This window comes from Pleurodeles waltl, chromosome 2_2 (genome assembly GCF_031143425.1).
Source record: "Pleurodeles waltl isolate 20211129_DDA chromosome 2_2, aPleWal1.hap1.20221129, whole genome shotgun sequence".
Taxonomy (NCBI): Eukaryota; Metazoa; Chordata; class Amphibia; order Caudata; family Salamandridae; genus Pleurodeles; species Pleurodeles waltl.
The window spans coordinates 149,283,927-149,300,711 of NC_090439.1; the positions used below are offsets into that span (position 1 = coordinate 149,283,927).

General features: G+C 45.9%; 1 protein-coding gene across 2 annotated transcripts in view; it reads right to left on the minus strand.

Moving 5' to 3' along the window:
* Nucleotides 1–16,785, minus strand: part of MOCOS (molybdenum cofactor sulfurase) — a 2,173,869-nt gene that overhangs the window by 101,792 nt on the left and 2,055,292 nt on the right. For both annotated transcript variants that reach the window (XM_069219520.1, XM_069219521.1), the window contains one exon: nt 6,725–6,863. In XM_069219520.1, the coding sequence (XP_069075621.1) occupies nt 6,725–6,863 (139 nt within the window). The remainder of the gene's footprint in view (nt 1–6,724; nt 6,864–16,785) is intronic.

A 16,785-nucleotide genomic window follows, 5' to 3' on the forward strand; every position in this document is an offset into this window, starting at 1 on the left:
GTTGTAGGTGCAGTACTCACCATGGTCGTTGCCGTCTGCGTTTGTGCTCCTGGTAGAGGAGCAAGAAGAGAATGGCAGGTAGAATTTGGAGTTCTGGCTCCATGGCATCCTGGTTCCTCGTGGGGTGTGTAGAGGTGAGCGTTTTCCCTTCCAAGTCCTGTTCCCCATGTGTTTTTGTTCGCGGTGAATCCGCCCCGGAAAAGCTGGCGGATTGGCCTCTCATGATACTGTGGGCGGTACATTGTCTTCCACCTGTCTGTTGGTGGTGACCACCGCACTGTTTGTTTGTACCGCTGTGGCGGTCGGAGTGTTAAAGTGGCTGTCTATGTTGGCGGTTTTCGCCACGGTCATGATTCCATTTTTTTTTACTGCCAGCCTGTTGACGGTTTTACCGCTGCTTTAACACCGACCGCCAGGGTTGTAATGAGAGCCTTAGTCTTGGAAGCAGAAAGGAGAGTAGGGTTCAACTCCTTGAAGAACCCTCTTTCGTCCTTAGTTGAAGCATAGAAAGCGCCAATAGTCAGTGTAAGGTCATATATGCTGGCTCAGATGAAGACATAGGGGGTCATTACGACCTCGGCGGTCTTTTCAAAAGACCGCCGAGGCCGCGGGAGATGGAATACCGCCATTGCCGGCGGTATTCCTGGCTCCCTATTATGACATTTCCGCTGTTACCGTGACAGTGTTACCGTCCGCTGGGCTAGCGGAAATGTCACATTAACATTGCTGCCGGCTCATAATTGAGCCGGCGGCAATGCTGATGTGCAGCGGGTGCAGTAGCACCTGTCGCGCATTTCACTGCCCGAAATTCGGGCAGTGAAATGCGCAACGGGGCTATGCCTGGGGGCCCCTGCATTGCCCATGCCAAGTGCATGGGCAGTGCAGGGGCCCCCAGGGGCACCCCAAGTCCCCTTACCGCCAGCCTTTCAATGGCGGTGTGTATTGCCACGGACAGGCAGGCGGATTATGACCGCCAGGCGGAATCCTGGCGGGAAAGTGGAGGGGCCGGCGGTATGGCCGTGGCTTTTCTGCCACGGTCATAATTGCTTGCGGAACACCGCCAGCCTGTTGGCGGTGTTACCGCCAACTTACCGCCGGCCGCCAGGGTCATAATGACCCCCATAGTGACCTTTTTAGTCAGTCCATGACTTACGAATCTCAACTCCACCTTTGCTGTAAAGTCTGGGGGGGCATATCTCCCTTTTGTGTTCTATCCCATTATAAATTACATTCTTGCCCTATTGAATCATGGCAGAGTTTTGTGCTTTAAACATGGAAAAGGTGCCTTTCCCGAATGTGTGTGACATCTGGGCAGAGTGTGTGGAGGACAGATCAGATTTTCTTCCTCTTAATGCAGTGGGTGAGGCAGCTGACATTGAGAGAGATCACTCTCAGATTGAACCAGAGATTTGTGAGGGTACTAGGCTGTTGGTCCCTCACCATATCAGTCCATGAGGAATTGTATATAAGGTGGAAATTACCCGGTGAAGGTGGGGAGTTGTGTCAACAATCAACCCTGGTGATATTGGGAGGCAGATGACCCCTCAAGTGGTACAACTGCTGGTATAGGGAGGTGGTTGAAAAGGTATGGGGTCCCCAAATAGAGAAAGGGTACCAGTGTCCACAACTAGCAGGTGGAAACTGGAAAAACAGAAAGAAAGCTAGCAGATAGTGCCAAGTGGAGAAAAAGAGGAAGATTTGTTACCAAGGGATCTATCAGCCACATATCATGTCCACTTGTGTAGATTTATATTACTAAGTAACAGGAGCGTGAGAGATGGAAATGATATGGGGTCATATCTAGCATTTGAAAGAGCACATGGCAGAGCAACATGTGAAAATGGAGGACAGAGGGGCAGTCCATTGTTGCTCAGTGGGTAGATGTTACCCGGTCTATGAGCTCTGGAGAGGAAAAGAGATGTATTAGTCCTCACACCGTCGAATGTCCAGACATGTCTGCAGGCCACCCCTATACAAGTCATTCCTCTCATATCACTCTTGGTACAGGTCATCACCCTGATCCCTCAAATCGATAAACAGAAGAAGTTGGCAAGTAATTCCACACTCGTCACACACAGTCAAAACAAGTTTATGAAAGCATACTAAAGGAACTTTAATCATGATCCACGGGATATCTGGACTTTTCTCTTGAGGGCTGAGGCCAGTCCTTGGATTTGTGTTTTGGGCCGAAGGCCGTGTTTTCATGACCGCCTAAAGTCTTTCACACGCCTGCTTCTCGAAGTCCTCAGCTGCATCTTTAATCTAGTGTTTGAATGAGGGCGTTTAACTTGAAGGCTGGTGGGTCTCCACATGCTCTTTAGTTTAAAAGACCAAGGCCCATATTTATACTTTTTTAGCACCGCATTTGCGCCACTTTTTCACGCAAAAGCGACGCAAACTTACAAAATACAATTGTATTTTGTAAGTTTGCGTCGCTTTTGCTTCAAAAAGCGTTGCTAATGCGGCTCTAAAAAAGTATAAATATGGGCCCAAGTATGCATCCAGCTAGCTCAGTTCCATGATTACCCTTGTACAGTCATCTTTAGAGTTAGGCATTTGGGCTGGGTTCAGGAGGCCGAAGCAGATGTCCAACCATCACAGTTGAGGGCCCTAAGTATAGTTTCATGGCAAAAGTCCTGATTCACATAGATCTTGCCTTTTTCAACATTAAGGGGGTCATTACGACCCTGGCGGCCGGCGGTAAGGTGGCGGTAACACCGCCAACAGGCTGGCAGTGTTCCGCCAGCAATTATGACCGTGGCGCAATAGCCACGCCCATACCGCCGGCCCCTCCAACGTACTGCCAGACTTCCGCCTGGCGGTCATAATCCCCAGGGCAGCGGTGCAAGCACCACTGCCCTGGGGATTATGAGTCCCCGACCGCCAGCCTGTCCGTGGCGGTAAACACCGCCATGGAACGGCTGGCGGTAAGGGGACTTGGGGTGCCCCTGGGGGCCCCTGCACTGCCCATGCACTTGGCATGGGCAGTGCAGAGGCCCCCAGGCATAGCCCCGTCGCGCATTTCACTGCCCGAAATGTGCGACGGTGCTACTGCACCCGCTGCACATCAGCATTGCAGCCGGCTCTATTACGAGCCGGCAGCAATGTTGATTTGACATATCCGCTGGGCCAGCGGACGGTAACACTGTTACCGTCCGCTGGCCCAGCGGAAATGTCATAATAGGGAGCCAGGAATACCGCCGGCAATGGCGGTATTCTGTCTCCCGCAGCCTCTGCGGTCTTTTTCCAAGACCGCCGAGGTTGTAATGACCTCCAAAGTGTCCTTGTTTTTTAGCAGATTGGAACACTGCTGTCTCCTGTGAGTGTCTCAGAAAGCAGACTATCACCTAACACAGAGTATCTCTGCCTTTGACTGTCTGGGTCCTGATTCTGTGGGCCCTCTGCAGTTCCAGTGAAGCATGCGACTCCAGTTTGTTGAGGAAGGGAATACATTTTGTCATGCAGAGTAGCATATCATCCCCCTCCATTTGCACCGGGATGCCTGAAAGGCATATATTATCTCTTCTGTTTCAATCCTCCAAACCAGTTATCTTGCCGCTATGTGCCATGGTCCTGTTCCCAGTCTGTAGTGTCGCTTTTTTTCTGTTTCAGGACAGTCAGCCAGTTTTCTGTGACAAGAAGCCTAAAAGTTGCCAGTTCAGATTTCTTTGATGTAATTTCCTGGGTGGTTTTGATGGTGTTCAGTTTTCAAACTGATTCAGGGTGTTTCCAAGAAATAGCATTTCTCTTTGATTGCTGTAAGGTTTGAGATAAACCAGTTTGGATTTGATGAACAACCAAAATTGACACTGCAGATGTTCAAAAGGATATAATTAAAATGTGAAGAGGAGACGCCTAAAGGGGCTCAAAATTGTGCTTTACACAAGAAGAGGTTTGTAATAGGGAAAGGAGCTACATTTGTACATCAGTGAATACATGAATTAGTCACTGGAAATATAGAAACTCATTTACTGGAACACAGTTATAATTCATCAAAATCACGCAATAGCCTTTTGCTTAATTGTGCTTTAGCAGGTCTGCGACTGCATTTGAAAAGAGAGTAACATAGGTTCTGAAGAGAGTTTTGCTTTGGAGGCAGTGGCATTTTTGTTTTCGTGACCTTTGAGGTGAAAACCTCAGAGGATATCATTTGCTCAAGAATTTCTGATTGTATTTAAAAGTGAGATGTTGGTGTTCCTAAAGTGTGGGAAGTAGTAAGATTAGATACCTTGTGATGTGCATGCAGGTGTTCAATAATTAAATGGGAGATGAGGAAAACATGGGGTTCATTAACTGGACACTGAGGGGCTTATTTACAAGCCCCTTGTGCCACAGTTGCATCATATTTTTTGAAGCAGTAGTGACACAAAGTAGTCACCTACAATACGCCACATTTACAAACTGCTGAGAAGGGACCATTGCACCAGTTTCTACTGCCGTGTATCACATTATACCTTCGTATAATGTATGCAAGATAGGCATTCTCCTGTTAAAAGCCACACAGACCTGGCACAGTGAAATATACAAGATTCCACTTTGCCATTCTGTGCCACCACAGAGTTATTTTTTTAATGCCTGCTCCGCGCAAGCGTTAAAGTGATGCTAAGCTTTTTAACACTGACCCCCCCTCACATTGCTGGAGTAGGTCATGTTGTATTCTAGTCCATGGATGCATCAGTTTAGAGCCACAGATGCATCAACATTTCTGACAGATCTGTGGAAACGTGCACCATGGAGCGCTGTGTCATAAATAGGTCTCAAGGCTGGCGCATGAAAATTGGCACATCGATTCCGATGCACCAGTTTCTTGTAAATAAGGCCATAAGTATTTGTTTTTAGCAATGGTGCTGGGGAGAATAAAGTGTATAGAAATAAATATTGTGAATCTGCTTATGATGATTTGGGAAACGCTTTTGTCGTAGTGATGGATGTTTATGTATAACTTCCCTTCGAAAGAGTGCCTAAACTTCTACTTCTTCTGCTCAGTACAGATAAATCTAGTTGTAGGGTTATGATACGTTGGGAAAAAAGTGTACAATCTGAAGTAGCACCAAGAGCAGCTTCCTTAAAGTTTGCGGGTTTCATGGCATGCTGGGTAAGTGTTTACCTTGGAGTTTCTCATTGAAGTACGTTCCATTATATTGCAGGTTGGCTATGCCTCTATTTTTTTCTATTTTCTCCCATTATGGCCCTCATTCTGACCTTGGCGGTCTTTTCGCAAGACCGCCGAGTTACCGCCGCGGTGAAGACCGCCGACCGCGGCGGTATGCCGCTGTGCGCATTCTGACCGCTGGGAGCGTTCCGCCGGAAAACCGCCAGCAGCCACACTGGCGGTCGGCGGGAAAGTGGAGACTGGTCAACCTCCACCGCCACGCCAGCAGAACACCGCCCACAGAATTACGACCCACATTTCTGTGTGGCGCTCTTCTGTTGGCGGTCTTCTGTTGGCGGTCACCTCCCCATGGCTCCCGTCACCTCCCGGAGGACCAACGCACAAGGTAAGTTGATCGTCCGTGAGGGGAGGGGGGGGGCTGTTGTGTGATGTGGGCGTGCATGGGGGGGTGCGTGTGAGTGTGTAGAGGGGGTGTGTGAGTGCGTGTATGCGGGCGGGGGGTGCTGCTGTGTCTGTGGGTAATGTGTGCTGTTCGGCAGGTGCGCATGTCTGCATGTATGTGTGCGGGTATGTGTCCCCGTTGTGTATGTGTGTGTAGGGGGTGTGTATATGTGCATGTTGGGGGTGTGTGCATGTCGGGGTGCATGTATGTGCATGTCGGGCTGGGGGTGGGGAGGGGGTTCGTACCACCTCTGGGGGGTGGCAGGGGGGTGGAGGGTGTGGGGGGAGGACTCGGGTGGGTAGTGGGGGGTGGGGGAGACCCCTATCAGTGCCAGGGAAGGAATTCCCTGGCCCCGATAGTGCTTACCGCCATGGTTCGCACGGCGGTTCCCGCCCGCAAGAAACCGCGGCGGTAGGCAGGGTCATAATACCCTTGGCGGTCTTGGGACGACCGCCGGGCCGGAGTGCGCAAACTCCAGCCCGGCGGTCATGACCGCCATGGCGGTCGGAGTGGAGAAGTGGCGGTCGGTCGCGGCGGGGACCGCCGCGGTCAGAATGCCATTTTTAATACCGCCGGTCTGTTCGCGGTCCGACCGCCGTCTCTCCGCCGACCGCCAGGGTCAGAATGAGGGCCTATGTCTCTTCTCATGTGAGGGAAAACGTATACTGAATGAGAAGGTGAATTTAGGAATCTGAAGAATTAGATTGACAACCTTGTCCTTATCATGTGGTGTGGACTCAGCGCTTTGAAATAAATGACTGGGGCTAGGAAGAGAAAATTGGATTAACAAAGCTTTGAATTGGGCCTGATTCTAACTTTGGAGGACGGTGTTAAACCGTCCCAAAAGTGGCGGATATACCACCTACCGTATTACGAGTTCCATTCTAACTTTGGAGGACGGTGTTAAACCGTCCCAAAAGTGGCGGATATACCACCTACCGTATTACGAGTTCCATAGGATATAATGGACTCGTAATACGGTAGGTGGTATATCCGCCACTTTTGGGACGGTTTAACACCGTCCTCCAAAGTTAGAATCAGGCCCTATGTGTTTAAAAAAGCCCTGTTTCCTTTTTTATCTACCATTGTTTGTAAATGGAAGAAAGATGTTTCTCCAAATTCTTAAACGGTCTGATATTGTATCGTAGCTTTAAGTTACTAGGGCATACCTGGAACTGAAGGGCACCAACTGAAACCGCAGACCACTCCTCTTCTTCAAATGCTCTCCTGCCGCCTATTACCAGGTTTGCCCGGAAACGTGGTATCAAGTCTTCCAGTGGAAATCGCTCTTCGAGTCCAGCTCTATTTCTGCTCGAACCATCCAAAATTGGAAAGAAAAAACAATTTGACACATTAGTTATGTAAAAGGACTCGAGTATCATATTAACATGTTATTTACAGGCCCAACCACAGCAGTGATTTAGAGGGAAGCATTTTATTAAAGAAATTATGGGCCTCATTTACAAGGACTTTGCACCACCATTGCGTCAGTTTTTTTTAACGTAACGGTGGCTCTAGCAGTGCTTTACACATTAGTGATTTCATTTTGGGGGTGCAGGGGCGTCGCCACATAAAAAGGGTTTTGTGGACTGTTTGTTGATGATTTCCACAGTGCGTGTCATGCCATTCCGGGCAAAGAAGTTACAAGGTGGTGGTGGGGGGCTCATACCCTTTGTTGATTGGCCTGGCCACCTTGTGGTGAAGTGTGCAGGTCGGTTTGGACAGGTGCCATGCTCTGACCAGGACGACATGTGCACTTGAACCCTCACCAAGCTCTGCAATGTAGGGGCCTAAGGGATTGATCTAACAGCCCCCAAGGCTCCAAATGAGTGTTGACAGACCTTAACCCAGTCAATACTCATGCTGCTACTGGAGTAATGGGGTGGGATGTCACCGGCCGGGCCAGGGAACCAGGAGGTGAAGTCCTTTGATTTAACTGAACTCACGGCAGACACAAGTCAGTCACGACCCACAGACTAGGAGTAGTGGAGCCTGAACCTTGAGGCAAAGAATTATGCTGCAACTGCGTTTTTTGTGCAGAACGAGACCTGCCAACGGTGAGTGTGACGGCTGATATTTAAATTGTTAGCAGTGGTGTTTTAGTGTCCACACAGGTTGGAAACCTGTTACTTACAAATAAATTAACTATGTACAGGCCCCTCAAGATCTTGTGCCTGTTCTTCAGGCTGTGTAGGGTCTACAGGCTGTAGCTGTTGGTAAGTATATGATTGGTGGAATAAGTGAGTGAAACTTTCATACTTTCTTTACCAATTCAAGTTTAATCTAGAAAATCTAAGGCCCTGATTTATACTTTTTGGTGCAAAACTTCACCAACTCAGTTTTGCACCAATTAGTTTAGCACCGGCTTGCACCATTTCTGTGCACCAGCCGGGCACCAGATTTCAGGAATGGTGCAAGCTGGTGCAAAGGGTAGGGTAGTGCAAAAAAATGACTTTAGTCGGGTTTGGGTATCAGTATAGAAGAAGGAGTTTTTGCACCAAAAAATGACGTTAGGCAATTTAGAGTAAGAAAAATGACTCTAACCTGCCTAGAGTCATTTTCTGATGCAAAACCATCCATACCACATGACTCCTGTCTTAGAAAAGACAGGAGTCATGCCCACCACCGAATGGCCAGCACAGGGGGGCAGGGTCCCCTGGGCATGGCCAATGCACCCATTACCATGTAGGGGGGCCCCCAATGGCACTTTAAAAAATAAAATAAAATACTTATCTGTACTTACCTGGGATGGGGTCCCCCATCCTCCGCTGTCCCTCTGGTGGGGTAGGGGGTGTCCCTGGGGCCTGAGGAGGGCACCTCTGGGCTTATTCCATGGTGTCCACCATGGAAATAGGCCCAAAGGTTCCCTAAGGCCTGCCCTGACCCAGGCATTAAAAAATGGGGCAAAGCAAGCTTTGCCCCATTTTTTGACCCCTCCTCCCTCCCGTGCACTATTTTTGCCTGGGAGTATAAATATGGCGTTAAGCTCGTAGAGTAATTTTGTGCACGGGCACGCCTACCTTGCATCTCATTAAGGCAAGGTAGGTTTCCACTTCCAAAAAATGACCTTAACTCTATAAATTTGGCGCTAGACGGCTCTAGCACCAAAGTATAAATATGGAGTTAGTTTTGCACTGAATTAGAGTAAAAAAAATTACGCTAATTTGGTGCAAACAGAGTATAAAAATGCCCCTAAGCATGAGGAGACAATGAATGCAAAGGATTGCTTTGTGTGTACGCAGATTCCTTCACCAGTTGAGGAAGGAGTCACCTATCATTGTCTGCCTTTAACCTACGGGATAAGTTGTAGTATGTTACTAACATGATTTTATAACCAGGAGTACATCCAGTACTTTTATTCTAATTAAGATGCAGTGTAGGGAAACATTGTATATATTGGCCTAAATTGTGCACTGACACCTTATTTGTGGGAACAAGTGAATGTAGGCATGTGTTTTTGTGTTTAGAGTAAATGGACGTTTATGTTGAATGGACAGGACCATGCAATTCCAGAGATTTACTCCATCTGTGGGCTTAATGCTTATTACCGTCTTCCAAGAGGATGGTATGGGACATCTTATTTGGGGATAGTTTTCCCAAAAATTTATCAAATGGAGGATCTGAAAAAGTTTCCGAAAGTGACTGAATTACATCATAAGAGACAGAAAAGGGAGTCCTCTTCTGCTAAAGTGGGAGATATATTTGGAGCAGTGATTCCTTCAGTGGGAGTCATTCTGAATTCGATAAAGATTTGAAAGTTGTCTACTATTGTGGATAACATGCTGACAAATTTTTCAGGAGCCATACTCCTGATAGATACTGAATTAGCTGCTGATAGAGCTATGACTCTTTAAAATCGTCTTGCTTTAGACATTCTTTTAGCGAAGGATGTTGGAGTCTGTAGAATAATTAATTCTAGGCATTGTTGTTCGTCAATACCAGATAACAGTAAAGAGATAAGAGACTTACTTACCAATCTGACTAATGCAAGTGAAGATTTGAAAGAATTGAAAGAACCAGGTGTTTGGGAAAAAGTTGGTAAAGGGTTTGCTTCAATGGGAAATTGGCTCAGCAACATTTGGAATGGGGTTCTATTGAAAATATTACAGGGAATATTAATTGTTGTGGTTTTTCTAATGGGGATATCGGGATTGTGCAAATTATGCAAAATAATTAAATTGAAAAGGTCAAAGAATGATCAGAGGAGGGAAGAAAAGAAAAGGGAAAAATTTGACAGGGAAAATTCAAGGGGAAAACGAAATTATGATGAGATTGAATTGTCAGAATTTTAGCTGGTGCAAAGATTTGTGGGTAATAGTGTGATGACATATTTAGTCATCAGAGGAGGGATTGCTAGCACAGGTATTTTAATAAAAATAATTTAATGAGTGTTTATGTATTTTAAATAATATGTTTATGTAGAAAATATGATAACATAGAAAAATAATGCATGCATTTGAAAATATGATCACGAAGAATGGCCACCAATGTTAACAAAATGTACTAATCAATGATTTAATACTTATGAAATGTTGAATATAATGTTAGACTAACGCAGTATATGTCATATTAAGGGTTAAGAATTAAACTTTAGCTTTACTAATTGTAAGCCTTAACTTAGCGAGTGTCTTGGCCTACTTGCCAGGCCTCATGTAAAGGCTGTATTTCTTAGCGTTTAATAAAATAGCTGACCATGGAAGTTAAACTGTGAATTTTTATTGTATTGTGTAAATGTGCTCATAAACGGAAGCATTTCGTGTGAACCGACTGTTAGGAGATGATGTTCCTGCTAATGCAACATTTTATATGTAATGTGTGTGGGACTAACTTTCTCAGGACAAGAACAATAAAGATACTGACTAGAAGCTGGAACAATATTGATATCTGACAAGCCGGATGATGAGGACATCACAAATCAAACCAATCAATGATGTGTGAACAGAGTAATATTAGAATTCATAGATTTTAGATTTTAGCTTTATTGGACAGAGTGCAAAAATACGATTAACTGACCAATAGGGATTTGAGGGGTAATTTTGACTTAACAAGAGTACACAGAGAGAAGACAGCCATTACTGCTCATTTTTCCTGACCAAGATGTTACTATTTTCTTATTGCGTCTTGACAAGGGATGTGCTTAACTTTAAATGCTTAAAGACTTTTCCCTTCCTGAACTCTGATGCTGAATCCTGATGCCTTGCTGATCGACTGATGTCCCTGAGGATGAAGACTGATTCTGCTTTGCTGATCCACTCTGAGAATAGGTTTATCCAAATTGTGATTATCATGCATATTTTCTTTATCTTTCTAGGTACCAACTGCGCTATTTGGTAGAGCCATAGTTAGATGTTTTCCAAATTTGTGTTACCAAATTGTTTTGCATGAAGCCCAACATGCTGATGCTAATCTGATGTTAGTTAAGGATTCTCACTAATCGAATTATGATAACAGGGACTAATGTTTGATGAAATTCTCTGCTAAACTTCATGTACATAATAACGTTGACACAGTTGACTTTGCTACTGATTTGCACCATAACCTTAGAATGTGTTGTTGGTCAAGCTTTGATTAAATTACATTTTGTCCGCCAGTTTGGACAGCCAGTGTTGTTTCTGTATGTGTTTCATTTGATTCTGAGATTAAGCCATATGATCTTGGCATTGTTAATATAGGGAAATAAACATTGTAAACATTTACTAAAAGGTGTGGTTATTCATGACTGGAAGGTCATGGTGTGTGTAATTTACTGACTCCATTGATTATTGATGTTATTGATTGCTAATGATTATTGGTTATTGAATATTGATTATTGATTATATACTGGATCTCTGGTAAGAACATCTTAATTGCGTGTCAAAAAGTTCATCAACCTATTTGCGTTCCTTTGTAAGCTTACTTATTAAAGTCAGACGCGCTAAAACCCACACCTCTCAACTATTTGCACGCTGAGGGACATGCTCTATTCTGAGTTCTAGAAACACCTATATTCTCTGTATTAAATGTTCTCTTTATCATGTTTCCTAAAACCCACCCTGCCATCATGGGTTCCACTGAATTCAGGTGCCTAAGAGGACGCACAGGAGGCGAGGTCGCGGAGTTGTGGAGCTCGTTGAGCCATGCCACCGGAGCATAGAGGCTGCAGTGGGCTGCTGCGGGCTGCGGATGTCCGTGTGAGGGGGGATTCCCTAGTTTACTGGGGCGACTTGGTCTTCTCCCGTGGTCCCTCGCTGGAGCGGCTATGGCAAGGGCAGCTGCTGTGGTCAAGTTGCCGAGCTGCTGTGGGGCCGTTAGTTTGTGGCAGGGTCGGGGGCTGAAACTCTTGCTTGTTCTCCCGCCTGCTTCTCTGACCTCCGGCTTGCTTCTGGTTCTTTTTTCTGGTCCCTGGGTGCCAGCCTCTATTGCCTCCTATTGCCCTTTGGATGGTTACTGCTGCTGTTGGCCATAGGTGGCTCTCGACAGGCCCTGGCGGGGCTGTATGAGTAACTTTCCTGTCGGAGCTGCCGTGTGAGAAGTCCCAGGCTCCTCTGCTGCAGCCACTCACCTGGGGCAAACGAGAAGGATAACACGGGCGCTATTAAGCGCACTGCGCATCACCGCTCCTGCTCCCACTACGAAGCCTGGTGGGACACCAAGTCCCAAGCTCCTCTGCTGCAGCCCCTCACCTGGGGCAAACTAGAAGGATCACCGCTGCGCACCCGTCAGAGACCGAAGGGGGCCGGGCTGGGCCCCCCTTCTGGGCCCTAAGGTACGACGCCAGGCTATTCAGTGCCTGAAATCACTCCAAGTACTTTTTTTGTATTGCACTGTAGTTCTACTTTTTAATGGGGAAGCGCAAGGCGAAAGGCAGCCCTGTATTGGGCTCTGTCAAACTTAAAATACCTAAAACTAACAAGGCCATGCAACCCCACACCAATTGTGTTGCCAAGGAAATTGACGACCTGATTGAAGAGGTGGAACAGATTTTAAACAATAAGGAGACAGCCCGACGAAAGGAACCTAAAACCGGTACTCTTATTCCGTTCCTAACTTCAAGACCGCACACTGTCTCTAATTCGCAAATCGCTACTTCTCCTTATCAGGTGCTAGCCTCTCAAGGCTCTACTAAAATTGCCAGTTCTCCTACTCCGCTTGCATCTCATCTCGAACCTGAAGCATTTAAAGCCAATGCAACACATTTTACAATTCCCTGTTCTAATCGTTTTTCCCCTTTGGAGCCTCAAGATCTGGAAAATCCTCGATGAACTCCCCAGACTTTGTCGCATACGGAGAGTGCCCCCCCGCAAGATGACTTGCTAGCACTGGTGTCTAGCCTCAAGAGCGAAGTAGGCGAGCTGAAATCCTTACTGCTTGGAATCACCACTCTTCTCAAAAGCAAACATCTCCTCCATACTTGTGAGTCCAAGCCAGATTCTGTTCTAACCAAACATCCTCTTGTAAAAGGCGTTTTGTCAACCGGGCCCCTGCCAATGCCAGCAAGTCCAGCAGGCCCTACGAAAGGGCATTGTCTCCACAGCCAGCATGTGTCCCCTTCTGAAAGTAACACTTCCTTTTTTTCTAATGTTCATTTTAAATGGGACACCACAAAAGCACCTTGTCGGAATCCATATTTAACCAATAACAACTATTTATATATATGTGTAATGTTCCACCTTTGTCTCCAACCACACGGGAAGATAAAGCCTCACTTGTTAACAAGGCATCGCACTGGTTGAGATACGTTAGAGGCTGTGGCTCAGTTATCCACGATGACATTCTATCTACCGAATGAGTAAATGGCCTACCCGGTAGCTGGGATTTCATCAAACTTAATCTTAAAAATGCCCACTTGGTAGCAGGACTTCTAGATATGGAAGCACGTAATACAAATATAAAGATTTCCGCTATCTTTCTCAGCGATAGCCGGCCTTCTGTTGGTCACATGCAGCTGAATTCTCCCTCCAATTTGGCCTCGTGTAGCTCCATAGGTTATCAAGATTTTAGGCCACCAGGCCATCAGGTCTTCAAAGGTACATCATCTGATCCAGCTCTCACGATTAGTGCTGGTCCTGCTCTCAGTGGCCAAACAGCATGCAAACTTGACTTCCAGGGGGCTACTTCAGACACTGACTGACTATGTCTTCCTAACTCCTGTATTTCCATCTTTAGCCAAGATTTACTGGTTACAGGTCCTTTACCTAATCTACCCAGTCCAGGTGTCGTGTCACCACTGAAATCACAATCTGACATTACTAACAATTTTACAAATCCATTTTCTGCGGAGCACATTGATAGCCATGCCCTAGATGATACTCTCCGCAATTCAACCTGTTCCACTGCCCAAGTGACAGCAAAACTCCTGTCCTGGAATGTGGCTGGTATCAATGGTAAACTTGCTGACATTGAATGGAGGGCATATGTTGAAAACTTCAATATCTGTATGCTCCAGGAAACCTGGGCAACACACTGCACGTATAGACAGGGGTTTAGTTCTTTCTTTAAACCAGCTAAGCCATCTTTAGCAGGTATGGCAGCAGGAGGCTTATGTCCCGGGGTAAAATCGACAGAGGTGGGAGGAATCAAGGAGGTACATGTAGATTCCCCTGACATTTTGGCCATTGTTATTCAACCAATCTCAGGCTCCCCTGTTCTATGCATAAATATCTGCAGTAGGCCGGGTCCTTCCAACCATCGTTCAACTACTATTGAGCTATTGAATACTTTAATCCCGGACCTCCGTTTAAAATATTATATCATAATAGCAGGGGATTTTAATGTCCAACTTGAACTCAATACAGACCTCATAGAAGTTATGCAGCTTAAAGACAACATATGGAATATCCCCCCCTATCCTACACAACAAACTTTATATAAACCTTGTATTAGGGCTACGCAGATAATAGATTTTATGATGCCTCATGGTCTCCGTCTTGGTAATGGCCGCTTCCCAGCTGATACCCCTGCCAGACCAACTTTTTTTAGGGGCCTATATAGTAATACACTGGATTACATTTTCCTTGACTTAAGAGTTTGGCATCACATATCAGATGTGGAAGTGGGCAATCCGTATACCAGTGATCACGCCCCTCTCCAGATCACGTATAAGAGATCTCTCTTAGTAGGAGCTGTATTCTCCTCTGCTCCTTCTGGTGGCATGGAGTTGTCTAGCAATAGGCGTACTGTAAGATGGGACTCCTCTCAGAGATCGAATAAGCTTTGAGATAAACTGTGTTTCTTAACTTCTACTCACCAGTTATTCGACGATCGCCTTACATTTGCCCCACCTGAAGTCACGTCTCTACATTTGGACCGCTTTACAATCCTGAAAGAGCTGTTTTCTAAATGCGTTAGGCCACTGACCAACTTTTGTGCCCAACCCAGTAGCAAATGGTTTAACAAGAGGTGCAGAGAGACTAAAAACAGCTTGGTAAAGGTGCTAAGGACAAAAGATAGACTAGGAATTATCAACGCTAGGAGCCATTATGTATCAACATGTAATAAGAGCAAACATGAGTATGAAGAGGGGCTTTGGAGCGAATAATCTGAGGCAGCTAAGGTCCACGACTCTAAACGGTTCCGGCTTCTGGTTTCTCGTAGCGACCAGAATTGAGCACCCAACTTGTAGTCACATATTACCCCCGATGCCTGGCTTTCTCATTTTAAGGAACTGTATGGCTCCCCACTGGACTGTGATGTACCAAGTTCGGGAGAGTTGATAGCATCTTACTCACCTATGCCCTCCTTGCCTCCCTTCACATTAAAAGAAACTGTGCTGGCCATCACTGCCCAAAAGGCAGCGAAGGCCCCAGGGTCAGATGGGATCCCCTCAGATATGTTTAAAGCGGACCAGAACATCTGGAGTCCGTATATTAATAGGCTTTCTAACGCTATTTTGATTACTAGATCCTATCCTGACTCATGGAAAGAGGCAATTATCGTGCCCATATACAAGAAAGGAGAGAGAAATTCCCCGGGAAACTACAGACCTATCAGCCTTCTTGACAACCTTCAAAAAATATTTTGCCACTAATTGTTGAGCAGGCTGAGGGAATGGATAGTGGAAAACCAAATCTTAAGCCACCTCCAAGCGGGTTTTAGGGAAAAAGTCAGTACAATAGACTAGATTTTCCATTTTATTTCCATTAAATGGAAAATTGTTGACGCGGATTCAGGCCACCTATTTGTAGCATTTGTCGATTTAAAATCAGCTTTCGATTTAGTACCCCGCTACAAATTGTGGGAGGTCTTGACTAAACTGGGAGTTCCCTGTTCTATTTTAAATATTATTAGAGATCTCTACACTGGCAATCATGCCAGAATTAGATGGGGTCCGCGAGGTGAACTAACTGAAGAATTTCCCACTGCCCGCGGCGTGAGACAAGGTTGTGTACTCGCCCCTACTTTATTCCTCCTATTTATGAATGCATGCATTACCTATCTCATGGAGTGTTCCAATGACGCCCCCAAAATAGGAGGGCAGAAGATTCCTTGCCTCCTATTTGCCGATGACACCTTGTTGATATCCCACACAGCTACAGGCCTTTCAACCCTGCTCTCGAGGTTTATGGATTTCTGTAACAATCATGGCCTGGAAATTAACTGATTAAAAACTAAATGCATGGTGTTTGGGGATAAAAAAGGCAGGATGAGGCGACCCATTTATCTAGAGGCCACGCTGGAAAGAGTCGGTGATTTCGACTATTTAGGTCTGAAATAAGATGATACACATCAATGGCACTCTCATCTCCAGAAAGCAACCCTCCGCTTAAAACAACGGACGAGTGGTATTGTAAGATTTGCAGCTAGATTCCCTAGCTTTGCCATGACGCCCGCCATTGAAATATATAAATCGCAAGCAAGGGAGGAGGGGGCTCTCTATGGAGCTGAATTGTGGGGCCATTGCAATCTAGATGATCTGATAAGGGCGGAAAACTCTTTTCTAAAGATGCTGCTAAGAGTTCCCTCCAGTACCCCAACGCTTCCTATTCGAATGGATCTAAATTCGCCTCCAATCAGCCAGATCGCCGCTCTCAGGCCTCGGTTGTTTTGGATTCGTCTATGGTCACTAGATTCTCTTATTCCCTATAGACGCGGGCTAGCTAACCTGATGGATAACAACACTAGTTCAAAAATTAAGTGGTGTGCATATGTAGAATGGACCTTCGTACTACTTGGTTTGGGGACATACTGGAAGGATCCGTTATCTATTCCAAAAAATGCAACCCAGATTCTGAAGGATGCATTTTGGCTTAAT